General features: G+C 59.9%; 2 protein-coding genes across 6 annotated transcripts; both read left to right on the top strand.

The window, feature by feature from the left end:
* The first annotated feature begins 223 nt into the window (after positions 1–223).
* NRBP2 (nuclear receptor binding protein 2) lies at positions 224–16,819 on the top strand. Of its 4 annotated transcripts, XR_004255920.1 has the most exons (19): positions 224–469; positions 4,348–4,470; positions 4,574–4,675; positions 4,880–4,969; positions 5,193–5,233; positions 5,320–5,414; positions 6,796–6,819; positions 7,041–7,124; positions 7,210–7,265; positions 7,392–7,487; positions 9,393–9,525; positions 9,611–9,713; positions 10,059–10,109; positions 10,263–10,398; positions 10,969–11,022; positions 11,397–11,460; positions 12,646–12,701; positions 12,808–14,796; positions 16,723–16,819. XR_004255920.1 is itself a non-coding variant. In XM_032223431.1 (18 exons), exons 1-18 carry the CDS (start codon positions 353–355, stop codon positions 12,919–12,921), a joined length of 1,539 nt encoding a protein of 512 aa, XP_032079322.1. In that variant the 5' UTR covers positions 224–352; the 3' UTR covers positions 12,922–16,819. The 4 variants fall into 4 exon arrangements, 2 of the variants coding, with proteins under 2 accessions (XP_032079322.1, XP_032079323.1); XM_032223431.1 differs by having other exon boundaries at positions 12,808–16,819; XM_032223432.1 differs by lacking the exon at positions 224–469 and adding an exon at positions 679–749 and having other exon boundaries at positions 12,808–16,819.
* PUF60 (poly(U) binding splicing factor 60) lies at positions 13,340–25,683 on the top strand. 2 transcript variants are annotated; one of them, XM_032223423.1, is made up of 11 exons: positions 13,340–13,539; positions 16,723–16,818; positions 18,548–18,637; positions 19,289–19,339; positions 21,262–21,423; positions 21,528–21,620; positions 22,375–22,588; positions 22,672–22,862; positions 23,308–23,452; positions 24,858–25,093; positions 25,255–25,683. In XM_032223423.1, exons 1-11 carry the CDS (start codon positions 13,363–13,365, stop codon positions 25,552–25,554), a joined length of 1,755 nt encoding a protein of 584 aa, XP_032079314.1. In that variant the 5' UTR covers positions 13,340–13,362; the 3' UTR covers positions 25,555–25,683. The 2 variants fall into 2 exon arrangements, with proteins under 2 accessions (XP_032079314.1, XP_032079315.1); XM_032223424.1 differs by lacking the exon at positions 19,289–19,339.
* Positions 25,684–26,717: the final 1,034 nt, after the last annotated feature.

Raw genomic sequence — 26,717 nt, forward strand, 5'->3', positions numbered from 1 at the left:
AGAGGCCCGGTCTGAGCAGCCTCGGGGACACAGACCCCACCCCACGTGAAAGGCAAGGGGCAGCCTCGTCCCCTAAGAGCAACCGGGGGTAGACCTCCACAACCAGCCCCTAAACACCGGAGCCCTCCGGCGGGGCAGCGAAGGTCGGCCGTCGATCGCCGAGGCACAGCCGGACCAGCTCGGGAGGCGGCGGAGGCGGGCGGTCTTCCGCGCCGCCCCTTGGTGACGCCCGGCTGCGCTGCGCAGCGGGGACCGCGAGGCAAAGAGGCGCGGCGGCTGGCCCTCCAGCGGCCTCCCGGGAGCAGCGGCGCGCGGGCCTCGTCCTCCGTCGGCCTGGGCGACGCCGGGGGACATGTCGGGGCGCACGGAAACGGAGCAGGCGTGCGCGGCCGCGCAGGAGGAGAGCGAGGACGAGAGCGAGGTGCTGGAGGAGAGCCCGTGCGGCCGCTGGCAGAAGCGCAAGGAGCAGGTAGCCGCGGGCTGGGGCGCCGCGGAAGAGCGGGGGAGTCGGCAGCCAAGCTCCCGCCGGGCCGTCCTCCCGGTCCCGGAGGCGGGTATCGCTCCGGAGTCGGGCGGTCCTACTGGGTGACCTGCGCCTGCGCCTCACCCGCAGGAACGCTGCCCGACCGGACAGTTTTACGTGTTTGTTTACTTATAACCCGGTCGAACTACATTCTCCGGTCCTCGGAAGCTCCTACCGGGCGGGGGTTTCCCTTTCCAGCCTTTGCCCACAACGCTCACCCCGCGAGGTAGGCTTGTTCAGACGGCCCAGCCCTCTCCCCGCCCATCTACTCCACCGCCAGGCGCCGGCGCGTGGAGCTGCCTGAGGGGAGATTATGGGGCGGGGGGGGGGGCTCAGCTGGACCCTGGCAGTTGCAGCCTCTCAGTGGTGCGATCGGGGCTCCCTCCTGACCGCCGCCTCTTGTCACCAAGCGCCCCCCGGCCGACCTTCGACTGTCTGCCGGCAGAGCCCCGGCCCTTAGCAAAGGAGGAAGCAGTGGCGAACCTCCTCCCCCTCCCCCAGCCTTAGGGAGCAGGCCAAGCGGCAACTCTTCAGCTGGGGCAAGGGTCTCTTCCCAACTGCTGGCCAAAGCCTGCCCTCCCCATCCCTCCTCCTCCCCCAGAGGGGGGGGCATCCTAGGCCTCCATCTGGGACACCCTTCTCCCTGCTGGTGGAGGAGCCCCGTTTTGAAGGAGTGGGGGGGGGCAGGAGTGCAGCCTGATTGTCCCAGGAGGGACCTCCTCCTGTTCAGCCCCCCTCCCCCCAGCAGAGGCCTCTCAGGCTCTCTGGAATTTGGCCATTCAGCCAAAGTCTGGCCGGAGTTCAGGCGCCAGTGCAGAGGCTTCCCTGGGCAGAGGGGTGGGCAGGGCGAACCCTTGGCCCCTTTGTGAGGAGGGGCTTGTGGGACTCCTGCACCATATCATCCCAACCCTGTGTGTGCATGCGTGTGTGTGTGGGGGGGGTGTTCTTACCCTGCCTGTCCTTCTCCTTGGCTGCGCGCCCCCCCTGGCGGAGGTCCTGCCCTCAGGCAGCTCCCCTGTTACCTACAATGCAGCTCCTGCCCCCCCCCCTTGTCTTGCGTCTCCTGCTCCCTGGCAGAGGCCGGCTGGGGTCCTCTTCCCAGTGCCCCCCCCCAGCCAGCAGCCACCCCGGCCCTTTGTCCTCCAAGGGCCCCTCCCAGAGAACTTCAGGGAGGGAAGATCAGAGTGGAGGAACCGGCCTTGCAGGTAGACTGCAGCTGTTTCCCAGCTGCTGGGATTTTGGAGAGCCCTCCTGGGCTTCCCTTGGCAGCTCTCGGGTGTGGCTTGGAGATCTTTGCTGCCCCCCCTTGTCTTCACCCGCAGGCCTCCCCTCCTGCCCGACTCGCCCCACAGGCCTCATTCAGCCACTCTTGGGCCGAGCCTGGCTTTAGCCTGCAGGGGCACCCAAGTCTCTCTTCCCCCTCTCAGGCGGGCAGCAGGAGCTGTGCCCACCAGGCTGCCCGGGGAACCCTGATGGGGAGCTGACTGGCTCTGCCAAGGACCCCCCTGGGCCCCTCCGCCTCTTGTCGCCGGGTGGGGGGGGGGGCCTCTGGGCTGCCTGGGCTTCCCCTCCTGTTTCTCCCAAGGGAGCCGCATGGGGTTTCTCCGGAGGGGTCCGAGTGGGGGAGGCCTTTCGGGGGCCACTGATGAAAGAAGGGCCTCCTGGCAGGGCTGCCAAGGGCACCTGCTGGCTCCTGCCCGGCCTCCCCCTGGGAGGGGCTACAGGCCATCCCTGCCTTGGGTGGAACCTGGGCGTGGCTGAACTGCTGCTGCTGCTTATCTCCCCGGGGAGGGGAGGGGAGGGGGGAGGGCTGGAGACTTATCAGAGGAGGGCAGGGCTGGGCCTTTTCCTGGTGGGGGGCCCTTTAGGCAAGCGTCCTGCCCCCCCCCCCAGGGCTGCTCTCCTGGGTCCTGCTTGCTGTGGCCTCCTCCCTTCCTGCTCATGGGGCGGCCTTGGGGCGGGGGGGGGGGTGAGCAGCCATTTGGCCTTGCCAGAAAGGGAGCGAAGCCCTTTGAGGCCCCAGAGCCCCCCCCCCCCCCGCGTGAGTTGATTTGGCCTCCAGGAAAGCCTGGGGGAATTCCTCCTCTCCTGCCCGAGAGTTTGGCCAGGGTGGTGTTGGGTTTCTTCCTCACCCGCTTCTGTCGTGCCAGGCGAGGCCGGTGCTTTTGCGGGGGCTGCTGCCAGTCTCTTGGTGGGCATCTCCACATTCCTCTACCGCTTCCTTCACCCAGGAAGCAGAAACTGTGAGTGTGGTTGCCAGGCAAGGAGCAGATCTGGCAAAATAGTTTTATCTCCCATCCTGACTTTACAGCGCCAGGAAACCTTGAACGGGCAATTAGCCTGGAGGAGGGAAGCGCTGGGAAACCTCTTGCAAGGGGAGGCCGCGTGGAAGCCCGGCTCCCTTTGCAGGATGCCTGTCCACAAACCACCCACTCAAGGTGTCCTGAGCTCTCTGGTGGTCCCTGTCGCCGGGTTGGCCTCCTGGATCTTGCAGGCAGTTGCCATGACAACAGCTTCATCAGAAGGCTATGCTCTCCTTTGGAGGGCAGACCCCCCCCCCGCCTCTCCCCGCAGGTGGTGGGAGGGGAGGGCGAAGGGTTTGCTGGTGGGACAAGGTGGGGCTGGGCATGGGGTGAAGGACCCTTGGAGGCCGTGGGCCCACCTCTTGAGTATTCTTTATTTAGTTGTTTTATGATGAACACATAGGCACAGATGCTAATTCGATATCAATAGAATTAATCAAAATGCCTAGAAAAATATGTCAAAATACACGCTATAATTTATCCTTGAGAAATAAACAGCACTAAAACCCAGGATCTAATTTTACCTGCCAGCTGTAAAGATCCTGCGGGTGAATCAGCTGAGTGATCTGCCCAAACACAGACCTGGAAGAGGAGGCTGCCTGGGCAGAAGGGAGCCGGGAAGGGGGTTCAAGCAGAGGAGGTGCTCCCCTTTCCTTCCTGCTTCTTCAGGGGTGCAGACCCCCCTTCCTCCTCCTCCTCCTCCTCCTGCTGCTGCTGCCAGAAAGCCACTCTGGCGCTTGGCTGCACCTCCTCCCCAAAGCCTCCAGTCTCAGGAAAACAAGATGGCAGGTGTTTCCTCCCTTTGCTGGCGGTCCTGCTGCTGAACCCCGGTTTCTTATGGGCCCCGAGGGGGTGAGGGAAGCGGCTGCCCTTTGTTCCTGGTTCCCCTGAGCCAAGGGGCTCCTAGGACACGGGATGCCAACCTCAGCCCAGGGGAGTCCATCAAGGGGCAGAGAATGGCAGAGGAGGGAATTCTGGTAGCAACCTCAGGCAGCCACCCACTCCGGAGGGACCCTTACTTGGACCTGGGTCTACTCTCCTAAAACAGCTCCTGGAAAGTGTGTGTGTCTGGCTGTGGTCCCCTCCCTGGATGCCCAGCCAGAGGCTCCTGCCCTTGGAGGACCCAGGAGAACGGCTCTCTGCCCTCTTTCTCCTGGAGAGGGGGCTGTGCTCGGCCAGAGGGCCGTTGCCAGTACAATGGCGATCGCTGCAACAATTCTTCGCATGCAGAGCTTGGAGTCGGGGTTGGTGGTGGTTCAGGGCCCATCCCAAAGTTCCACGTCTTCTGTGTGCTAAGCTTATAGGTCACGTGTGAGCCAGGAAATGGGCTGATTTGGCCATCCCAATAAGGATGCTGGGGGAGGGGGGAGGCCCCCTTTCCCCTTGGAAGCTCACTCTGTTCCAGTGGTGGCACAGCTGGGGGGCAGGAGGTGGGCACCCTGTCTCAGCCAGGGTGTGTCATGTGTTGTGCCCGATGGTTCTCTGGCCAGCCTGGTTGCTGAAGCCGGACGATGCCCACAGGTGAACCAAGGCAACATGCCCGGGCTCCAGAGCACCTTCCTGGCCATGGATACGGAGGAAGGTGTGGAGGTGGTGTGGAACGAGCTGCAGTTCATGGACAAGGCGGCCTTCACGGCGCATGAGGTGAGTGGGGTCCACAGGAGGAGCGGGGCCTCTGCCCAGAACGCCCGTCTCTGGCTGGCCCTGGCAGAGGCTCCCTTCCCCTGAAGTGCCGCTTGCCTAACAGGAGAAGATCAAGGCCACCTTTGAGCAGCTGGTGGTCGTGGACCATCCCAACATCGTGAAGGTGCACAAATACTGGCTGGACGTGAAGGAAAGCAAGGCCCAAGTGAGTTGACCTCTGGGGCTGGAGGGCTGGGCTCAGGACAAGGGGCTCCGGGAGAGTCCCCGGGAGGAGGGCGCTGGTGGGCAGGGTGAGGGCCGGCAGCATCCGCCAGGCCATGGAACCAGAAAGGGGCTGGGAAGGGGTTTGATGGCTGGGAAGGGTGCCTGGGAATAGGGGTGCCCACTGCGACCGACCCCTCCCCTGCAGGTGATCTTCATCACCGAGTACGTCTCCTCAGGGAGCCTGAAGCAGTTCCTGAAGAAGACCAAGAAAAACCACAAAGCCATGAATGCCAAGGTGGGTGACACTCCCACCCACCCTCCCGCTTTGACTGCTTGCGACGGCTGCCCCGGGAGCCCCTCAGAAGGTTGGGTGCAGGGACCCCGGTGCCGCGGATGGACCCGCACGGTTGCCACGCTGGGCCCACTGCCAACAGCCTGGGAATAGAGGGGGGGGGGTCTAGGCAAAGGTTCCCCTGCATCACGGACGGCCTTTCTCCCTCTGCTCTCCCCCCCGACAGGCGTGGAAGCGCTGGTGCACCCAGATCCTCTCAGCTCTCAGGTAAGTCCTGGGTCCCCCCCCCCCGCCCTTCCTCAGCCCTGCTGGCCCCTCGGGCGCAGGGCTCCCTCAGCACTCTTTCCCCGCAGCTACCTGCACTCCTGCAATCCCCCCATCATCCACGGCAACCTCACCAGTGACACCATCTTCATCCAGCACAACGGGCTCATCAAAATTGGATCAGGTACGAAGGAGTTGGGCCAGGTCAGTCTCTGGAACCCCTGAAAGGACGTCTAGCGAGGCCCCAGCTGTTGCCAGGGGGACCCCCTCCCTCTCAGACCGGCCCCTGAGAAAGACCCGTGTCCCTCCTCTCCCTCCTGGGTCCTGAAGCCCCGGTCATCTCTTGGCTGGACCACTGCAACATGCTCTACATGGGGCTGCCCTAGAAGGTTATTCAGAAATGGCAGGGGATACAGAATGCAGCAGTGCGGAGCCTCCTGGCGCGAGTGACGCCGCTGTTGCTCATTTGCTTCTGGATCCAACTCAAGGGGTTGGTCATTACCAGTAAAGCCTCTGGCAGCATGGGTGCCGGGTATCCGATGAACTCCCCCCCCCGCCCGCCAATAGAATTGGCCCTCCCCACTCCCTTTGGATCCTGTCGTCCAAACTATTTGGGCTGGTGGGCCCAGGACAAGACGCCTTTTTTGCGGTCGCCTCCACCTTCTGGAATATTCTCCCTCTGGAGGCAAGGTCGGCCCCCACCCTCCTGGCCTTCCAGGGCAGTCTTGGCTCTGGCGGTTGGCCGGGGGCCCTGGTGGGGCATTCTGGGCTCAGGACGGCTGACGGGTAGAGAGAAGATCCCCACGCCTGCCTCACCTGACCTCTTCGGTTTTAGCTTCTTATTTAATTTTTCCCCATTTTAAGTCTTTTGTATTTTTACTTTTTCTTATTCCGTAAGCCACCCAGAGTTGGCTCTCATCTCAGTGGCACATAAATAAAATAAATAGGAGTGGGGGGGGGGGGCTCGTTCCATTGCTTTCATGCACACATGCACGGACGCACGTGTGTGTTGGCTGGATCAAGCTCTCCCATGACCTGCTCACAGCCCCCCCTCCCCCCCCCCCCGGTGGAAGAGAAGAACTCTTGTGCGTGGACCTGCCACAGACAGCCTGGTGAGGTGGGGAGCATCTGTGTGAGAGAGACGATGCCCACGGAGGCAACAGCCTACCCTGGTGCCACTTTCCCAGGCAGGTGGTAGGACCTTCCAGAAAGCGGCAGCAGAGCCTGAAGCTGGAGGGTGGGAGGCAGAGGGAGAGAGCCAGGATGGTCCCTTCCTAGCATCTCCCCCCCGGGGGCACATTCGTCAGGCCGGGTGTAGCGGGGATTCAGTCTGGCAAGATTCTGCCTAGGTTGTGCTCATAAATAAAGAGCCGACCTCTGGCTGAATTGCTGGTCATCGTTCTTGGGCTCAGCCTGACCCATCATCGAGGACTTCTTTGCTCAGGATGAGAAGCAAACGCACAAAGCTTTTGCTGGGACGACACAGCTGGGGCTCTCCTGCAGCTTCTGGGTAGGAGCCCTGCACCTCTAACGGCCTTCTTCTCTCTCTCTCTCTCCCCCCACAGTCTGGCATCGTGTTTTTGCAAAGGGTGAGTGAAGCTGCTTGGAGTTGCATCTTCCCGCCTCTCTCTGCCGCCCGAAGGGCCCTGCTGGCTCCCATTTCAGAGTCGAGTCCTTCCGCCCTCACCTGACTTCAGGACTGGGTCCTCTGGACGCCGCACTCTGATGCAGGAAGCCAGCTCTGGACGACACCTGGGGCCCCAGTCCGTGCTGCTCTCTCCTAAGCAAGTCCTTCCCTCCCCTCCTGCAGCCCTTCCGCCCGAGCTCCACAGCCCGGTCCATACAGAGCGGGAGGACCCGCGGAACCTGCACTTCTTCCCACCGGAGTACGGAGGTGAGAGTGAGCACCCTCTGCTGGGGGGGAGGGGCACGGCCGTTTTGGGGCATGCCAGCTCCATGGGATGCCGTTGGCTTTTCAGGGACGGCCGACGGCACAGCGGTGGACATCTTCTCCTTTGGGATGTGTGCGCTGGAGGTAAGGGCCTGCGGGGGCAGAGGCTGAGTGCGAAAAGTTCCCCCTACCCAACTTCTGCTGCTGGGGGTCTGGAACCCAGCTGCTGCCTGCGTGGCCAGCCTGGCTCCATCTTGGCCTCTCCCACAGATGGGCGTGCTGGAGATCCAGTCGAACGGGGACTCCTCGGTGACCAAGGAGGCCATTGAGCGAGCCAGGCACTCTTTGGATGACCCCAACATGCGGGTGAGAGGCAGCCTGGCCCCTCTGAGGTGGGGCAGGGCAGGGGGCGACAGGATGACTCCTGGAACAGCGCATAACGTTTCAGCTCAGAATGGCGAGATATCCCTGGTTGTACTATGGACAGACCCGTGGGTGTTACTCTTGCCTCCTGGGGGTGGGTCTGATCTGCTTCCCGGGGTCTGAGGGAGTTCACGCCACCACTTCTTTGCCGTCTGCCCAGTCAGTCAGTCTGGGCTAGAGAGGGGTCATACGATACAGAGCCACAGGAAGAGTTTGGTCCCGCTGGTGCCCTCTCTCTCTGCATAGGGAGCAGCTTGCTCCTCAGTCCCCTGGGTACCAGGCCTCACCCTGATCAGAACGAGCAGCCACGTTTACAAGCAGGAAATTCCAAGGAGGAATGTTGGGCGGAAGGCCTCCCAGGGGATTCCGGCGATTGCCCTGATTTGAGAAAAGCTCAGTGAGCCACGAACTATCAGCAACTGCTGATCTGCCAACAGTTTCGCAGCGTTCAGATTTGCTGTCCATTTGGGGAGGGGGACAATCTTCACAAAGCTTAGAACCTGAGGCCAAAAGCCACGAGAGAACTGATGATGGGAGGAGGCAGAGCGTAAGGAACAACCGGAGAACGTAAGGAGGCAGAGAGTGATGGGGAGATTGGAGGAGATAGAAGAAATACCCCCAGGACCTCTGGATACTCAAATGCTACACACCTAAGAAAGAAGATCCTTAACTCCATTTGTTGGGAAAGGTATAATTTACTAGAGGTCAAGTGAAATACAGTAGCGTAAAGCCAGAAGTGAAATTCACCTGCCAAAATCCCCAAATCAAACTTCCCTTGCCTTAAGCCCCCCCCCCCCCCCGCAATGTCCAATCAAATCCAGAGATGCTTTCAGAACGGAGGCCTCAAGTGTGGGGCTTGGGATGCAGCTGGATTCCAGTCCCAGCTGGTTGACTTTGAAACCTCCTCTTGGGGGGGAAGATGAACTTTTCGAATCCTCCCCCCTCCCATCCAGCCCCCCTCCCCTCCCCCGAGTTCATGGCAGCCTGGCACTGAACCACAGCAAGAGGCGAGCGTGGAATGGCAGCTGCCAGTCAGTTAACCGTGCAGGTATTTCTGGAAATATTCAGGGTGGGGGGTTCTTATAAATCATGGGGTGATGAGGTGGCCAGAAAGCAAGCACAATTTTAGGTGGCCTCCACAGAGACCAGTTACCAAACCTCGGGGACAGCTGGCTCCAGTTCCCGCTCCCTCAACAAGACCCTCCTTGAGAAAACTAGGTTTGGCTGAAGGGAACTTAAGATCCGTAGGTAACAAAGGTGTCGGCAATCACTGCAGCGGAATGAAAAACAATACATTGGAGGCGGAGCTCCAGAAAAATGGGATGGAAACTGCGGGAGCAGCTGGCTCTGCTAGGCTGGGCCCACCCTCTTTTTCTTCAGCCCGGAGGGCACCTCTGGGAATGCCAGTGGGCCCCACTTGGCTTAACACTGCAAGGAAGCCTTTCCGGCTGCCACGGAGCGCCACAAAGCTTTTGCTTGCAGAATTTTCTGTTCATTGAACAAATCTGCACCAGTTCACTCGGCATCTGTCAAATGCTTGCAGGAATAAATTAGTTTTCATCAGACACGTGAAATATCATTCCACGTAATTGGGAGGATCCTTCTTAGTCAGTTGCCATCTATTCAGAGTCCGTGAGCCGGAGGACTCTGATGCTCTACCGGTCAGAAGGGTGTGGCCTTGGCATGGCTGGCCCCTGCCAGGATGAGCTACATGCCACAGCCCCTTTTCTGCAGGTCACCCCTTCCTGCTCAGCCCCCAAACTGTCCCTGTGTAGGGCTGAGCTGCCTGTCTTGCTGGGAAGAGACACTTTTCTGTCCTTAACCATCTCCCCCGCCCCCCCCCCCAAGGAATTCATCCTGGGCTGCCTCCTCCTGAACCCCAGCCGGCGGCCCACGGCACACGACCTGCTGTTCCACCGGGTGCTTTTTGAGGTCCACTCCCTGAAGCTCCTGGCTGCCCATTGCTTCATCACCCACCAATGTGAGTTGGGGGGGGGAAGCTGGGAGCGGGGCAGGAGGGAAGGGCGGCTGCTCCTGGCTTGGGGTACCAGTCCTGTCTCTTGCAGACCTGTGGCCTGAAAATGTGGTGGAAGAGAAAACGAAGGAGCTGGATCTGAGTGAGGTGATGGCAGAGATTCGGCGGGCAGGGCGGCTGCCAGTGCAGTGGAGGTGGGTCTGGCACACGAGCAACTCCTCCAGGAAGGCTCGCCTGCAGCATGGAGGGTGCCCGCCCGCCTGCCACCTGGGATTCCCGGCTGATCTGGGTGGCCACAGGCAGATACTTCCCCCCCCCTCCTCCTCCTCCCAGCCCAAAGCTGTCTCCATCGCCCTCCCTCTCCAGCAGGGGAGAGCCTGGGGAGGGCAGGCACAGCAGAAGCCAGGCCCTTGCTGCATCCTCCTCTCTGGCCTTGGCATGGGGGGCTGGTGCCAGCCATGGTGCCTTGAACCCTTCTGGCCCTGTCGAGCGGCTGCAGCTTCCACAGACAACTGAACTAAATCCCCCCCCCCCCCCAGATATTCAGAGGTCTCTTTCCTGGAATTGGACAAATTCTTGGAAGACGTCAGGTGAGTTTCTCCATCTTCCGCTTCTCCCTCTGCAGCCACCGACCCTTTGCTGGGGGAGCCCAGGGGACGGGGGGGGGGGGGGCATGGGACGGACAGCTCTCCCACTTGCCTTGCTGGGACCCCGTCCCTGACCCACCTCGCTCTTTCTGCCAGGAATGGCATCTACCCCCTGATGAACTTTGCCACCGTCCGGCCCCACACCCTGCCACAGTCCAGTTCCCAGGCCCTGGAAGACCCCCAGAAAGCCCAAACCCCCACACCGGAGCCTTTGGATGTGGAGACGCGGAAGGTGAGGGGGCTCTGGCGGGTCAGCAGCCCCCCTGCCTTGGTTGGAGCCCAGGCAGGCAAAAGGGGGGAGGGTCTCTGCCTGCGGGACTCTCCTCCACCCTTTGCACCACTTCAGTCTGTTTTCCCATGGAGTGAGGGGGCGGGGGGGGGGCAGGAAGAGGAGGCAGACCCACCCCAGGGCGGGCAGCAAGGGGTCAGAGCCTCAGGACGTGTCAGGGCAATGAGGTGGGGACTAAACCCATGACAGGAGCGGAGGAGAAATCTGCTTCCCCCCATCGCCTGCAGGAAAGCCTCGCGTGGCCCTGGGGACCCTCACAAGGGGGCTGCACGGCTGTTTCTCTGGGGAAAAAGACTAAGCTGCCTAGCCGGCTTTAGCGGGGATGACGCTGCGGTGTGGGGCGGATGAGTGTTCATTGGGAGGGGGCTGTCAGCCATGGGAGATGCTTGCACGCAGGGCTGGGGAGCCAAGCTTGGGGACCGGCACAAGGAGGGGCGGCTTCCAGCACCCCCTACCAGCAAGGCCTTGGCTGGGGCTCCTACTGAGGGCTGCCTCTGCCCCCCCCCCCCCCAGGTGGTGCAAATGCAGTGCAGCACGGAGTGGCAGGAGGAGAGGCGGCAATGGCGCGTACGTATGGCTGGGGGAAGGCTTGCAGCTGCAGGCCGGAAGAGCACCAGGCCAGGCATCCTGGGGAGCGGAAGCTGGGGGGTTCAGATGCGGTGGGCGCAGGGAAGCCCACGGCCCTCACAGGGGAGACCAGGCCCCGCTTGGGGCCTTTGGGGCCCGTGGGGCGAAAGGGGCCGAGGCAGGACAAAGGTCATTTGATAAAGCTTATTTTTGAAACTGCTCCCAACGACAAGGACACCCCCTCCCGCCAGTGTTCTTTCGCTTCCCCTCGAATCCTTCCTTAGTAGTTTTATGACTAGAGTTTGGAAGTGCCTCCCTCCTCTCCGTCTGCCCCAGGCGGCCACCTTTCATGCCAGCCTGTGCCTCCCTAACAGCTGACCCTCCTCCTCACCCTGGAAGACAAGCTCCACCGCCACCTGAGCTACGACCTGCTCCCAGGTAAGTCCCGCCCGCTTCCCTCCTCCTGGGTGCGAGGGGCATAGAAGTGGTGGGATGGGCAGCGATGCCAGCTGTGCCTCCGGACTTTGGGTAGGCTCCCCATCTCTGCTGCAGAGAAGACCTTGGGCTCCCAAGGCAGGTGCAGCTTCCCCCGTGCCCCGGGGAGAATCCGGACAACGCCATCCCAGGCCCTCAACCCCCCCCCACCCCACCGGGATTCCTTTATCCATTTGGCCGTGTGGCCATGAAAACACCCGCTGCTGAGGAAGAACTGCGGGGCCTCTAACCGAGTCCCCGCACGGGAGATCCGAAGGCCCTCCGAAGCAGCCGGGTGCAATGCTCTGCAAAGCCCAATCTCTCCCTGGGAAGCTGGCCATGGGGCCACACACCCTAGACCGGTGATGGCGAACCTTTTTTGGCTCACGTGGCAAAAGGGGGGGGGTGAGCGCAGGGGGGGGGGTGTCAAATGCTGAAGCTTCCGGAGTGCAAAAAAACGGCCCTGTGGGCAAACCGGAAGTTCAGGAAGAGGCTTCCGGTTTGCTTGTAGGGCCAGTTTTAGCCCCCCGGAGCCTCCAGGGGCGCCTCCTGAAGGGCTAAAAACAGCTCCTGAGGGCCCGGGGTGGTGGTGGTGGCTGTTTTCGCCCTCCCCAGGCTCCTATAAAGCCTCTAGAGCCTGGGGAGGGTGAAAAACGGCCTCAAAGAAAGGCTGAAGTTAGCTGGGCAGCACACGCATGCACGCTGGCCAGCTGACAGGGCAACGCCTCCCGTGCCGTAATGGCTCTGCGTGCCACCTGTGGTACGTGTGCCATAGCTTCGCCATCCTGGCCCTAGAGGTAGGGCCCTGCGGGGATCGTCTCTTGCAGGAGCAAAAGGAGAAGCCTTGAGAGGCTTCGCAAGGGACAAACAGCCCCCTGGGTGGCACTCAGAAGCCAACTGGTTGCCCCGGGGCTGCTCTGAAGGCAGAGGAGGGATGGCACGGAAGGACTGCCTTGCACCCACCACTGCTTGGACTGCTGCTGCCGCCGCAGGAGCTCAGGCTGCCCCCCCCCCCCCGGGGCCCCTCCTCCTGCAGGGCTGCACTGGGGGGGGTGGGTGGGAGGGCTGAAGCTGCTTCGCGGGGGGGGGGGGGGGGCCCAAAGGCCACACTGTCCCCCCGTGAGGCCGCTCATCCCTGCTCGTCCACAGGCGACCGTGCCAGAGACCTGGCGGCTGAACTGGTGCACTATGGGTTCATCAGCCAGGTGAGCCTTCTGCGCCCGCTGCCCGAGGCGGCCTGGGTCGGGGCGGCCGGTAGACGTGAAGGGGGTTTCCTCTGCGAGCCCAAGCCCATCCGCTGCTCTCCCCTAGGACGACCGGGAGAAGCTGGCGGCGTTCCTGGAAGGCGCCCTGCAAAGACCCCGGGACCCTCCCGCCCGAGGCGCCGGCTCCAGCCCCGAGGTCGGCGCCCAGAAGGCCCAGTGAACCGGCACCGCCCGCACGAGCAAGAGGAGAGGAGCCGCCTGCCCGGCCGCGGCCCCTTCGCCCCTCGCCCGCCTCCCCTTCCTCCCTCCCTGCCACGGAGGAGGAGGCGGCGGCGGCGGCGAGGGGCAGCGCCTTCCTTGCACGCGGCGGGAGCGGGGCTCGGCCGGGGACGGCAGGCGGGCGGCTTTTCGGACGGGAGCTGCCTTTGTCCCCGCGCGGCCGCCTCCGCCACGCATGCGCCCTTCTCTCACCCCCCCCCCGCATTAAAGCGCCAGCAACCGACGCTCCGCCGGCTCTTCCGTTTCCCCCCGCGCCGCCCCCCCCCCTCCGACGGATGTGGGCGGGGCGGGAGGAGCGGGAAAGGCTCCCCCAAGAGGCTGCCCCCTCCCCTCCCCAAGGCTCCGGGTGGCGGGAGGCGCGGGCCAATCAGCGGGCTCGCGCATGCGCCCTAGCTGCCTCCAGCTCTATCCGTCTCGTGTTCGCCCGGCCTCCCGCCGCCAGGTTCTCGCGAGACTCCGGAGCTTGGGGCTCGAGGAGGAGGAGGAGGCGGCTGCGGCGGCGAAGATGGCGGCGGCTGCGGCGACCACCACCACCACCACCACCGCGGCGCTCTCTCTGGTAAGCGGCCGAGCTGGTCGGAGCGGAGGAGAGCCGCGCGACAGAGATGCGGGACGTCCCCGGTTGAGCCGCTGGCGGGGCGTGAGACGCGGAGCGGGGGGGAGACTGCCCTTCCGAGCCGCCTCGCGGCACCCTCCGCCGCCCGCGCTTCCCCCCCCCCATTCCCCCTACTCTTCCCCCGCGGGCCGCCAGGCCGGCCTCCTGCCCCGGTTCCCTGCCCCGTCCCCTCCCCGGGGTTGCCGGAGTGCGGCCAGGAAGCCCGGGTCGGCCAGGCCGCGCCCCTCCCTCGCGGGCAGCGAGACCCGATGCGCCTCCCGGGTGGCTGGGCGTCATGGGCGGGTTGAGGAGCCCATGGCCGCCGCTCCGAGGGGAAGCTGCGTAGGCCGCCACCCAGAAGGAGCCCCGGAGAAAGAGGCGCCCCGCTTCTCTCTCCTTCCGGGGCCCCTCGTGGTTGGGGGCCCAGCAGCAGCAGCAGCAGCTTCTCCCGCCCCCCGCCCGAGAGACGGCTTGCCCGATAGCAGCTGGGTCCCGGGTGGCTCTGCAGGAGGCCTTGCCACGGGGGTGTTCACGAGCCTCTCTGCTCCTCTGCCGGGCAGCCCTTCAAGGCCGGGCGGGGGAGGGGCCAAGACCCCCGGGCTCCTGGGCCAAGACTGTTGCCGTTTCAGACTTTTTCTAGCCGATTCCTAAGTCAACCAAGGCGAATGACTCTCTCTGCAACCTCCTCGTCTAAGAGCTCCCAGGGGCACCAGTGGACTGCCTGGCCGTCTTTCCCCAGATGGTCTGGATCACAGAAAGTGAATCTGGAGAAATGCCTTTTCAGTTTTATCACCTCCGGATTGGGCCTCTGCACAACCTGGCTGGTGGAAATGGCCAGGCAGGGAACTGGGAGCTGGATTCAAGCTGTGGTCAATCCCTTTGGGGGAAGGCAAGGCCTCCGAAGTCCTGGAAGAGGGGAGGCAGGTCCTTTCACCCCCCCCCCCAAGGAGCTAAATCCGAATCCAGCAGTTGTGAATTACTTCCATTATATCCCAAATACTCCCATTCTTGGGGGAAGGTTAAGGAAGAGGAGGGACTGCAGTTACAAAAGCCTCCAGAGACGGTTTGGTTTCATACCTGATCATGGGACGGAAACTATGTTGGTTCCTCGGAGGGTTGACCTCCGGGAGGACTCGGATGAAGGGAGACCTCCCCATGGATTGCGGTGCTTCCAGTCACAGCATCCTCCTGAACCACAGCTGAGGACTCAGAGTTTCTCTGGTAGGTCCACTCCTACCTGACAGTTTCTGTTGGGAGCAGCAGAGGAAAGATTCTCGGTTATGTAGCGTCCCAGAGCTTCATTCTTAACTATCGCACTTAACTCTTTAAACTCCCAGGAGAAGTCATATGTTAGTTTGGCCTGAGTTATTATCCGATCCATTCTAAAGTAGTAGTACAGCACCACCCTAGACCCAATCACTCCTATAACCTCCCCTCCCCCCCCAATCTTTTCATCTCCCCCCTCCTTTGGGGGTAACAGACACCTTTGCAATTTCTGAAAGCGGAAATCAAACTTCCAGTGCTAGAACCTGGTGAATCCTTGGGATCTAGAGCTACAAAAAAACCTAGCCATAGTTGTGGCCACTAGGACTTCACAGCAGGAGAACATTAATGGAAAACGGAACCCAGAGCTCAAAATGCACAGCTACAGTCAAAGACAAAATTTCAGATAATGCAGAGACAAAATGGTTACTCACTTGAAACAAGAAAATAGAAGTGCAGAATGAATGAATGGTGGTTGAAAAGATGTCTAAGAGCCACCAAAAGGGCTTTGGACAGGGATGAGCAGCAGGAAAGATGATTCAGAGGGGACCCCCCCCGGGGGGGGGGGCATGAGGGTCTCTTCAGATCCACATCACTGGCTTTTAAAGGCATTGAAAACAATGGGTGGTGGAGGTGGAAGAAGGAATCTGTGTGAGCTATTCAAACAAAAGAAGGGGGATAAGTAATCCCTTTGGATTTTCCAATGAAAGAAGATGTATTTCCCCTGAAAATTGTGAAGGCCGGAGTGAAGGGGCAGGGCTAAAACCTGATAATTGCATGATTAGGAATACAGGTAGTCCCCACTTACCGCCTCATCCAGCCACTGTTCAGAGTTACAGTGACACTGAAAAAGTAGGTTCACAACAGGTCCTCGGACTTGCAGCCATTGCAACATTCCCACAGTCGCATGATCACAACTTGGGCCCCCTTTGCAGAGTGCTTTGCAATTATTCTGGTATCCCACGGTCATGTGGTTCTGACAGCAGGCTTCCAACAAGCAAAGTCAGTGGGGAAGCTGGCAGGGAGTTGCGGATTTTTTGGGGGGGGGGGGGGTGCTGTCATACGAGGAGGTTGTGTTTAATGATCCAGTGGCTTGCTTAATGGCTACAGAGGGACTGTTGTGAGGCCAATGTGGCTATGTGATGTTTTACTAAATGACTATATCAGTGATGGTGTTCTAGTCCCAATTCTGGTTGGTAAGTGATGACGACCTGAGCCTTTTTTCCTCTTTTCAATGGGTTAAATCTGTAGGAAGTAGCTGAACATCTGGATGACCCCTTATATAATTGCTGAGAAATTCTGCACAGCTGCATAAAGCATCAGACCACTAGCAGAGTGATTGTTGCCCTTATCTTGAAGGAGGAGGGTCGTCTTGGGAATTTGTTGCACCCAAACATTTAGGAGCAGGTCACAGAGATCTGTGAAAATCTTTAAGGCTTGGGAAATCGGCAAGAACAAGCCGTGCTGGCTAGCAACACATCCCAGGATGTTCTGATTAATACGCTAATTAAATAGAGGCCCTCTAACGAGATGGCTAAGAGCAGGTCTGTATGGAGCTGCTCCAGTGGAGGGTATTTCAAAGCTGTTTTGATGAAGAAACACTTGGATGAGCCGGTGAAAGGATTTTTGTGGAAGATGCCAGTTAGCTCTGTTGAAGGGGCTGCTGTGTAAACGCCTTTCTGGGGATCCCAGCTGGGAAGAAGTGCAGGCATCGGCCTCTAAAGTGATTGGGAGGCAGACAATTTACATATCAAACAGGTTATTCTGAAGTTGCTATTGGTCCTGTTTCCCCTGCCCTCCCCTGCTCAGTGAAACTGGGCTTCCCTGCCCACCCTGTATAGGTCTCCTGTGTTCAGGCTTTCATGAGCATCTCTCCAATTTCAGGGCACCGAAACCATCAAGGTGGAAAATGGACAGAGCACGTCAGCCAAGCTGGGGCTCCCTCCTCTTACCCCGGAGCAGCAGGAGGCCCTTCAGAAGGTGAGCAGCTTGACCAAGGTAGTCAGCCAGCCTAAGCATAGCCAGGGAGAGAGAGAGAGGGAGGCCTGGGCAAGGATCTTTCCCCTTCCGGGCAGGGCCCCACCAGGAATGTACTGTCTCCCTGCACAGGAGTGGGCTGTAATCAGATTGGGGGATTTTACCCAGATATTCAGTGAGGTGCTAACAGATGCAGAACAAATGAATGGGCATTAATGTGGCTTCGCCCAAATCCGTAACTGCACAGACGCCTAGAAAGTTGGTGCTTTTAGGGCAAGCGTGCATCGCTTTGTGCTGACGGCGTACGTATGTGTGTGTCGCCCGCCCACCCCACTTCCATCGTAGAACTAAAATCCAAAACAGAACTCAGGATGGACGCCTCAGGTTTCCCAAGTAGCTGGGGACAAACCTCCCTGGGATAAAGCGGCTTTTACTAATTCTTAGAAAATTGAACGGGATGAGGAGCGGCGTAAGAAAACCTGCCCCATTGAACTCTGGCTCAATAGGGCTGGGCAGGCAGAGGATACTGGACTCTCAGCAGGGAACTGGTAAAGGTGTTCCACACGTGCGACGGTTGTAAATCCCATGTTGGAATCAGCAGGAAGTGCATTGAAAGTGAAACGGCCCTCATAGGAAGGGCCGGGGGCTTGAATCGTGCTCAGATTTCTGCCTATTACTTGGATCCCTCCTGCTGGAGAAAACAGTGACACAGCTGGGGAAGAAGGCCCATGAAAAAAATAACCAACCTTATCAGAGGATTGGGGCAGTTCCCTCTAGGAAAGGTGGTCCTTTCTAAGCTCAGAGGAGAAGCAGGCACAGCATTGGTGATGTGGGTAGTGGGGGGGGGGTGGCAACTGGGGTTGATGCATGGTACCCCGAGGTGAGGAGGAGAGGGCTGCTGCCTTAACCAGCTGGCAGGCACTGACAGCAGAGGAGGCCGAGGGCCCTCCTGTCGGTGCTGCTGGGCTTCCTCAGGGCATTGAGGGGGTCCCAGTGGACCCCGAAGGCAGGGCCAGAGCTCCAGCCTTTTTTTGGGGGGGGGAGGGGGCAGCAGCCAAGCGAGTGTTCTGGTCTGGCTGGCTTGTGGAGCAGCTGGGGGGAAGCCCAGCGCTGTTCCAGAGTCTTGCTCCCAGGTTTGTTGTGGAGGTTCCCTCAAGTCCTTAGGGAAGAAAGCCGTCCCGTCAGAAGGACCAGCTGCGTGAGGCCTGTCCCCTTTTACTGTGGCAATGTTAGGAAGCTAGCTTTATTTATGTACAAAAACCCTTAGATAGGCAGCCACTATCTTATATGGAACTTTGGGCGGCTCCCTTGCCAACAATTTAAACGGCACCAATGATAAGAACAACCTAGTATATATCTAAGTATACGGTTCTAAATCTCTCCTTCCCCTAAAACCTTGACTGGAGAGAAACGTTTGTTGAATAAAGGAACCTCCAATGGCTGACTTACAGAATAACGGGTCCAAGATCTGGGTCACGTAACTGCTACGGAGCTAAAAAAATTATAAAACATTTGATGACATAAAATTATCATAAGGCGTTTTACGACATAATAGAAAACGTCCCACCTGGCCTAACAGGGGAGCTGGTGGGGCTGACGGAGGGAGGAGGGTGGGTGGCTGCGAGCAGGAGGACCGCCTTATCCCTGATCCAGCTGCCGAGTCTCTCGGGGCCAGAGGTTTGCCAGCTGCTGGTCTCTGTGACTTTGGTTTCTCTCCTCCCTCTCCTGCCAGGCGAAAAAATACGCAATGGAGCAGAGCATCAAAAGCGTCTTGGTTAAGCAGACGATTGCCCACCAGCAGCAGCAGCTCACCAACCTCCAGGTGAGGCCTTTGCCAGGATGCCCTTGCTTTTGACACGCCCTCCCCTCCCCCCTCTCCAGGGCAGCCCCTTAGAGCCACTGCCAGTCCCGAGATCTGCCCGGAGTGCTGCCTTTGGCCTGCCATGACCTCTCAGGCCTAGACATGGCCGCCTGTGGAGGGAAGCTTAGCTGCCTGGAGAGAGAGAGGGAGGGAGGGAGGGAGCAAGAGGGAGGGAGTGGGGGGGGGAGAAGGCCGGTGTGGGGTGCAGTAGTTGGCCTCAGGCAGGGAGGGGCAGGGAGAGTCTGGGGTCTTGCAGGGCTGTGGGAGGGGGGCTGCCAGCTGCTGTCCAAGCTCCTCTTCCTGAGGAGCTAACAGGGGAGGGCGGGGGGGGGGAGGGGAAGAGCAAAGCCTTGGGGCAGCTCTGGCTGCTGGGGGGGGTGGGGGGGGTGGGGGGCTGTCCCTATAGCTAGTGGTCTGCTGAGAGCTGAAGACTGTCCTGGACCTCCCTGCCTTGGCTACCCAGGGTCGGCCGGGGATGTTCGGCAAGGAGAAGGAGGAGGCGGAGGAGGCAGGCAGGCAGGCGAGGCCTCTTTCCTCCCACTTGAGTTTTGACAAACCCCTGGTGGTGTGCTCAGCTCCCACAGACTGAACTCTGTCTTTACTGTCTTTCAGATGGCAGCAGTGACAATGGGCTTTGGAGATCCTCTCTCACCTTTACAATCGGTCAATAGACACATTCACTTCTTCTGGGCACTGGGTCTTAGTCAGGGCCTAGGCTGGGGGAGGACGTAGCTGTGGCCTCCCTCTCTCGCCACCCCCCCCCCCCCTGGTCTGGATATACCCCCCCGCCCCCAACCAGCCAAGGCCAAGTGTAAGCTCCCAGTGGAAGACCTTGGGCTGGGGGCAGCTGGGACCCCCGGAGGCTCTGGGCAGAGAGAGAGAGAGAGAGAGAGAGAGAGACAGGAAGCGTTAGTCTCGAGCAGCAGCAGAACTGCCTTTCTAGGGATGCTGAGGTCCTGGCCTCAAAGTAGCTGCCAAGGTAACTCGCCAGGGGGCCAGCGCGGGATGCTAGAGGCTGGTGGCCGGGGGCTGGGGCTCGGCCGGCTCTCCTAGACGAGTGGAAGGGTGCTAGGAAGAGGGGCTGCTAGCTGGCGCTGGGGCAGAGAGGGGGGGGTGGCTGCCGCGGGGCCTGCCTGCCAGGGCACAGGCCCCTCACCTTTGGAGCCAGCAGGAGCAGGCCCCGCCCTCTCCTGGGCAGAGAGGGCCCCCGCCCTTCCACCCGAGTGCTAGCAGGGTAGCACACCCAGGCAGGAGCCAGGGGTCCCCCTTAATGTGCTGGTGGATCTTGCACAGGGCCCCGGCTCCTGCTGTGCATCGATCCCCTTGGAGCTGTTGAAGAGGCCGGCTCATCGGGGCAGCCGGCAGTTAGGCCACCCGGGTCCCCGGGGCTCTCCCGGCACCAGAAGGACAGGCTTAGCTTAGTTTCTGTGGGGCAAGTGGAAGAGAAGCGTGGCGGGTTGCCCGCCTCAGAACAGCCGCTCAGCCTGGATCTGGTTCTGGGGTGCTAGAGGGGCGGCCAGCTTGCTGGTGGGAGGGGAAGCAGATAGGCCAAATAGCCGGGCAGCCCCCATGGGCTTCGTTGTAGATGCCCATCTCCCCTCTCCCTAACTCTTTGCTCTGCTGGCTCCTGAACGCTGGGAGTGCGTGCCCTTCGTTGAGTTTGTCCAGTGGCGCTGGCTGTCCTGATGTGCAGCAGAGAGCCTCTTCCTGCAGGGGGTCCCTCGTCTCTCTTGGGGAGCAGCGAGACACCCCCCTCCCCCAGAATTGTTTGGAAGGGAGGCTGAGCTTGGAGGCCTTGCCTGGCATCCGCCCAAGGCAGCAGCAGCTCTCCCCAGGGTTGGGGAGCGGCCGGGTGGCAGGTGTGCCCCAGAGAGGGAGCAGGGGGGACAGAGGTTTCCTAGTCTTGTAGGTATCTCTCCACCCCACCCTCGTGAGAAGGGCCGGGGGACTGCTGCGAAGCCCCCAAGGTGCTCTTGGCTCTGATCTACAACCGGCCAGAATCCCCGGCTGGGTGGGCCTCTCAGGAGAACAGGAGTAGCCTTGTCCTTTTTCCCAGCTCCAGAGAAGCCCTCCAGCGGCTTGTCCTGGGCCTGGCTGTGCTGCCAGGCAGGGGAGCTGCTGCCCGGCCACTGAACCATAGCTGTGAATCTGGATTGTAGGCTGGCTAGACTTTCGGCAGAGGAGGAGATGGGTCATCGCGGGCCTTCTGCCACTGCACCTTCTTGGGACAGTGTCAGAGGGCCCCTGGCACCAGCCGGCCTGGCCCTGGGAGGAGAAGGCTGGTGACCCCGTGGCGGTCGTTTGCTCCCAAAGGCGCCTGCCGAGAGGAAGAGGCAGCGTCCTGGGGTGGGAGATGTTTCAGGGGAAGACAGAGACGAGGTGCCCGGTCTGGATCTCTTGCTGTGTGGGGCCAGAGTGGTGGGGAAGGACCCTTTGGGGCGGCAGAGGGAGAGGGTGGACTGGGCTAGTTCCTCCTCGGGGAGGCTCCCCCTCGCCACCCTGGAGCCTCCTGGGGAGGGGGGGGCACGGGAGAGCTGCCGGGCTTCCCTCCTGCGCTGACCGGCCAGACCTTCTCTCCGATACAGATGGCAGCGCAGCGGCAGCGGGCCCTGGCCATCATGTGCCGGGTCTACGTGGGCTCCATTTACTATGAGCTGGGAGAGGACACCATTCGGCAGGCCTTCGCCCCCTTTGGGCCCATCAAGAGCATCGACATGTCCTGGGACTCCGTGACCATGAAGCACAAGGTGAGCGGGAGAGCTGGCAGGGAGGGGGAAGAAGGGGTGCACGGGGGGGGGCGGGGAGGGGAGGGGAGTGCTTGAGCTTAATGCCCCCTTTTCTCCTTGGGCAGGGCTTTGCCTTTGTGGAATATGAGGTCCCGGAAGCTGCTCAGCTGGCCCTGGAGCAGATGAACTCCGTGATGCTCGGAGGGCGGAACATCAAGGTACGTGGAGGGAGACCTGTGGGCCACACGCCAGTCTTTCCGTCCTGTAAAAGGGGGGGGGGAGCTGGGCCGCCTGCCTGCCTGCCTGCCCCAGCTCCTACCGTCCCTCCGGCAGGGCTAAGGTGTCAGCAGGGGCTTATTTGGGAGCAGGCCGAGTGCTTTGCCCAACACCACCCAGGGCCCCTGGGCTGCAAAGGTCTCTCCGCCCCACAGTGGGTGGGTGAACCGCTGGGCTGCCTGGCTGGCGTTTGCCACTTGCTTTGTGGCAAGGAGGACTTCCTGCGTTCCCATGATGCGGGTGCCCAGTGAGAACAACAAATCAGAACTGAAGGCAGTGACTGGCTTAACGTAAGAGCGGGCCAGGCCCCTCTACTCCCTCATCGGTTGTCGTGCCGGGGTCAGTGAGGTGGAGGGGCCGGGCTGCAACCGAGGACCTTCAGATTCACCTCGCTGGCCACTGCCCCCTTCTCATGCCACCCACGGGGCTGTATGCGGGAAGAACAAAATTGTCAGCAAGAGGAAAGACAGGGTGCAGCCTAATGAATAAGTCTGGATGTGGGAAACACGTTAACCCACAGTTGGCAGAATGTCGGATGGGCTTGTAGAAACAGGCTAGACCCTCCCCCCCCTCCCAACCGGTGTTTTAGCTGGGCATGTTGACTAGGCCGAGTGCCACCTTGACAGGCGGTTGAGAAGCTGGTGCTCTGGGGGCCCCGGGGGCGCCCAGAGGCCCTCACGGGTCACCTTCCTGCAGGTGGGGAGGCCCAGCAACATTGGCCAAGCGCAGCCCATCATCGATCAGCTGGCAGAGGAGGCCCGCGCTTTCAACCGCATTTACGTGGCATCGGTGCACCAGGACCTTTCCGACGACGACATCAAGAGTGTCTTCGAGGCCTTTGGGAAGATCAAGTCCTGCACGCTGGCCCGGGATCCCACCACGGGGAAGCACAAGGGCTACGGCTTCATCGGTGAGCCCCGGGGCCAGCTGCCTTGCTGCTGAGGGCCCAGAGCCAGCGGCCAGTGCTCCATATCGCTCTTTCTGCCCGCTCAGAATACGAGAAGGCCCAGTCCTCCCAGGACGCCGTCTCTTCCATGAACCTCTTTGACTTGGGGGGCCAGTACCTCCGCGTGGGCAAAGCAGTCACCCCGCCCATGCCCCTGCTGACTCCAGCCACCCCGGGAGGCCTGCCCCCTGCAGCAGCTGTAGCCGCGGCTGCCGCCACGGCGAAAATCACCGCTCAGGTAAGGAGCAGGGCCTGGGGAGCGGAGTTGGAGAGTCCTTGCCCTGGCTGGATGGACCTTCCTACTCTTCCCCTTGACCAGCAGAAGCGGGGCACCCGTCCGCATCCCTTTCCCCCTGCAAGCTCCGGCAGGCTCCCACCCTCTGCAGCAGAGAGGAGGGGGCGCCAGGGGCTCAGTGTGTGCAGCTGCTCTGCAGGCCCCTCCTCCCTCTGCTGCCAGGGCCGGGTTGAGCCCGGCTGACGTCTCTGGGGCTGGGTAGGATTATCAGGCAAGCAAAGGCAAATACTGGCCCGAGGCGCCCCTTCCGCTCCAATGGGCCCACAGAAGAAGAAGATGATGGGGTGGGGGGGAGCTCCTGGCTGTGGGGTTCCTCGCTTGGGCCTTGGGGTACAGGAGCAGCCCTGCAGCTGCAGAGGCCGCGTCTGAGCTGACTTCTCTCTTGTAGGAAGCTGTGGCAGGGGTGGCGGGTGCTGCCGTCCTTAGCACATTGGCCACTCCCGGACTGGTGACCCCAGCCCTGACCCTCGCGCAGCCCCTGGGGGCCTTACCGCAGGCTGTGATGGCAGCTCAAGCTCCTGGCGTCATCACGGGTGAGTGGCCTGGCGGCTGAAACACCCGCCTCTTGCCGCCTGGGATAAGGGAGCCGCCCTGTGTGGGGGTGGCCCAGCCGTCTCTGTCTTCTCCACAACATCTGTTGTGTCTGTGAAACCAAGCGAAAGGCGAAGGCCTCCTTGGAGAAAGGAGTCTAATAAAGGCATGCAAGTATAATAAGCAAAGAAAGAAAGAAGCCTTGAGGAGCTTTCCTAGGAACGAAAGGAAGGGCTGCCGGTTGGTGCCGCCCAGTCGGGTGGGTTGATGGCGGTGGCACTTCACTCTCCAGCGAGAATGCGCTCTTCTCCCCCACCCACGCAGCATTTTTCGGTTAGGTGGTAGAGCTCCGTAGCCCTGCCCCACGGAGCCTGCTGGATTGGGAGTGAGGAGCGCCTTTAAAGCCTGGCGGTGGGAGCACTGGGGAGGAGGAGGGAGGCCGGCCTTGGGCCAGTTGGTCCTCTTAGTCGGAAGGGTCCTCTGCTTGGGAACCTCCTTTTGGGGCTCCTGTCTGGCCAGGTGGGAAAGAGGAGCCTAGCTTGGAGGAGGCCGAAGGGGGTCATCGCTCTTGGGGGAACCGTAAAACCTCTGGCCCTCCTCTCTCCTGGCTTTTGACTTGCACCTTCGGTATCCGGTGGGCTCTTGGCCCAAGAGCCTCGGAGGTGGGTCTCTTTCAAAAGTCTCTGACAAATTTTCTTTTAGCAATTTGAATAATTCTAACTTTACAAATCTTCCTCATGGAGAAACAATTGGCCCCATGGATGTTTACCTTGGAAGACTTTGGTGTGTAGAGACCGGCCTCCCCGCTGGCTGCTTCTGTCTCCTCTTCTGCTTGGGCTGGCCCCATGGGTGTCCTCTTTTGAGTTCTGATGCTTGTTCCCACCCCTGTAATTCTCCCCCCCCCCCCAGCAATTACGTGGTCGGCCTTTGGGTGCTCAGCAACACAGCTACATTTATGCCCAATTTTCCCCACTTCTGGTTTTCAGCAAAACCGTTTCTCACAATGAGAAATTACTTTAATAACTGCTGCAAAGTGTGACCAATCCATTTTGCAACTTATGCCTGTAACAGGCAGTCTTTCTCTTATGGTTGCAACTCAAGGACTGCTTGTCTTTTCTTTCTGTTTCCCTTCTGTGGAGTAGAAGGATGGGTGAGGGGTATTGAGGTTCTTTCTGAGATTTTCACTCCTTGTTGATACGACGGTCCTGTAGTTGGTTGCTAAGGTTGTTGTGAGTCGAGGGATTGCCCATTTCTCTTAAATTCGGGTTGATTGTGTGTATTGAGCTGGTGGGATTACCCTCCTTGTCTGAGAGGCCTTGGATATTCTGTTTCGCTTTGGATGTGGAGCACGAGGGTATATGGGCGACTAGTTCTTTTCACCTACTTCAAAATGTGTTTTTCCTCCAGGGGTCACTCCGGCTCGCCCACCTATTCCCGTCACTATTCCCCAGGTGGGTGTGGTGAACCCCATCTTGGCCAGTCCCCCAACATTAGGCCTGCTAGAAGCCAAGAAGGAGAAGGAGGAGGAGGAGGTTTTCCAAGAATCTGAAAGGCCAGAGATGCTGAGTGAACAGGAGCACATGAGCATCTCTGGCAGCAGCGCCCGCCACATGGTGATGCAGAAGCTTCTCCGGAAACAAGAGGTGAGTTCTTCAGCAGGGCTGATGGAAGGGCTGCTGGGGAGAAGCCTCCAGACTGAGCCTGTCGTGGAAGAAGGGCGGGGGGCCTTCACAAAGGCAAAACGAGGCTGGCTGGAAGAAGGAGTCTTGGGAGGTGACGTTTTCTGGCTTTTTTCTTCACACAGTCAACAGTGATGGTTTTGCGGAACATGGTGGATCCCAAGGACATTGATGATGATTTGGAAGGAGAAGTAACGGAGGAGTGTGGCAAATTTGGGGCTGTCAACAGAGTCATCATCTACCAAGAGAAGCAGGGCGAGGAAGAAGACGCGGAGATCATTGTCAAGATCTTTGTGGAATTCTCCATGGCCTCAGAGACTCACAAAGCCATCCAGGCTCTGAATGGGCGCTGGTTTGCGGGCAGGAAGGTTGTGGCCGAAGTGTATGACCAGGAGAGATTTGATAATAGTGACCTCTCCGCATGAACTCTTTCACAAAGACTTCTCTTTCATTTCCCCCATGTTTTCTGGAATATTTTTGGACCAGCATTATCCTGTGTTGTACATGTAGTTGTTGGTAAATATGCCAGGAAGAAAAAAAACCCTTCTGTTGTCCGTGATGTGTGCGAGAGCATTACCTCCACGGGGGCAAAATGGGAATGCAGGTTAGGCAGGTAGCCATTCCCAGGCAATGTATTATTAGGCACCAGATCGAGAATGGTCAATTTGGTGGTGGTGGTGGTGTTGCTGCATTTTCACTTGGCCTCCTTGTTAATTCAAACTAATTGAAAAACACCAGTTTTAACAAGAAAACCAGTAGCCCCAAAGGTGTTTTTTTCAAGAGGCGATTGGGCTTTCTGGTTTTTCTTTGAAGATGTGTCGCTTCTCATCCAAGAAGTTTCTTCAGCTCTGACTGGATGACTCAGAATCTCCATTAGGCAAGAAAACCAGTACATTACCTCTTTCCTTAATGTCTCTTCCACACCAAAGGTTTGCCCTGTCCACTTGATTCTGTCTCTAGGGGCCAGTGCTTCTCTCCATTTTTTAGCTGAGGGAGCCAGCGTTGTCCGATGGTAATTTCCATGGTTGTATGGCCAGCATGAGTATTTGCCGAGGCACATGGAACACTGTTACCGTACCTATTTACCTACATTTGGAACTGCTAGGCGAACAGGCTCTGGGACAAGAGCTCACCCGGTAGTGCAGCACTGGGGTCTGGAACTTGGGCTGCCAGCTTTCCAGCTGACAAGCTCTGTGTCTTTAACCACTGAGCCACTGTACCAGTGGTGGGATTATTATTTACTACTACTGGTGGGCGTGGCAGGGGAAGGATATAGTAAAATCCCCATTCCCTCCTGACCAGCTGGGACTTGGGAGGCAGAGAATAGATGGGGGCAGGGCCAGCTAGAGTAGTTCTCCAAACTACTCAAAATTTCTGCTTCCGGTTCTCCTGAACTGGTCAGAACCTGCTGAATACCCACCTCTGCACCATAACCTCTCCCCCCCCCCCCAAAAAAAACAACAACAACAGAGCTTCCAGCCCCGTTTGGCGCAGAGTCCCACTCCCTGCAGGGTCCGGCTTGGAGGAGGAGGAGGAGGAGGGGAAAGCCCAGAGACAGGCAGAGGCTCTTCCTTGGGAGGGACAGCCC

Source organism: Thamnophis elegans, chromosome 8 (assembly GCF_009769535.1).
Source record: "Thamnophis elegans isolate rThaEle1 chromosome 8, rThaEle1.pri, whole genome shotgun sequence".
Lineage (NCBI taxonomy): Eukaryota > Metazoa > Chordata > Lepidosauria > Squamata > Colubridae > Thamnophis > Thamnophis elegans.

What these genes read in the sequence shown, in the direction of transcription:
- NRBP2 (XM_032223431.1), top strand. Translation starts at nt 353, where the DNA reads ATGTCGGGGCGCACGGAAACGGAGCAGGCGTGCGCGGCCGCGCAGGAG. An exon ending in ACAAAGCCATGAATGCCAAG is followed by an intron (nt 4,970 to 5,192) that starts GTGGGTGACACT and finishes CCCCCCCGACAG; the next exon opens with GCGTGGAAGCGCTGGTGCAC. An exon ending in CGGCTGCCAGTGCAGTGGAG is followed by an intron (nt 9,714 to 10,058) that starts GTGGGTCTGGCA and finishes CCCCCCCCCCAG; the next exon opens with ATATTCAGAGGTCTCTTTCC.
- PUF60 (XM_032223423.1), top strand. Translation starts at nt 13,363, where the DNA reads ATGCGCCCTAGCTGCCTCCAGCTCTATCCGTCTCGTGTTCGCCCGGCC. An exon ending in TCGGAGGGCGGAACATCAAG is followed by an intron (nt 21,621 to 22,374) that starts GTACGTGGAGGG and finishes ACCTTCCTGCAG; the next exon opens with GTGGGGAGGCCCAGCAACAT. An exon ending in CGGCGAAAATCACCGCTCAG is followed by an intron (nt 22,863 to 23,307) that starts GTAAGGAGCAGG and finishes TCTCTCTTGTAG; the next exon opens with GAAGCTGTGGCAGGGGTGGC.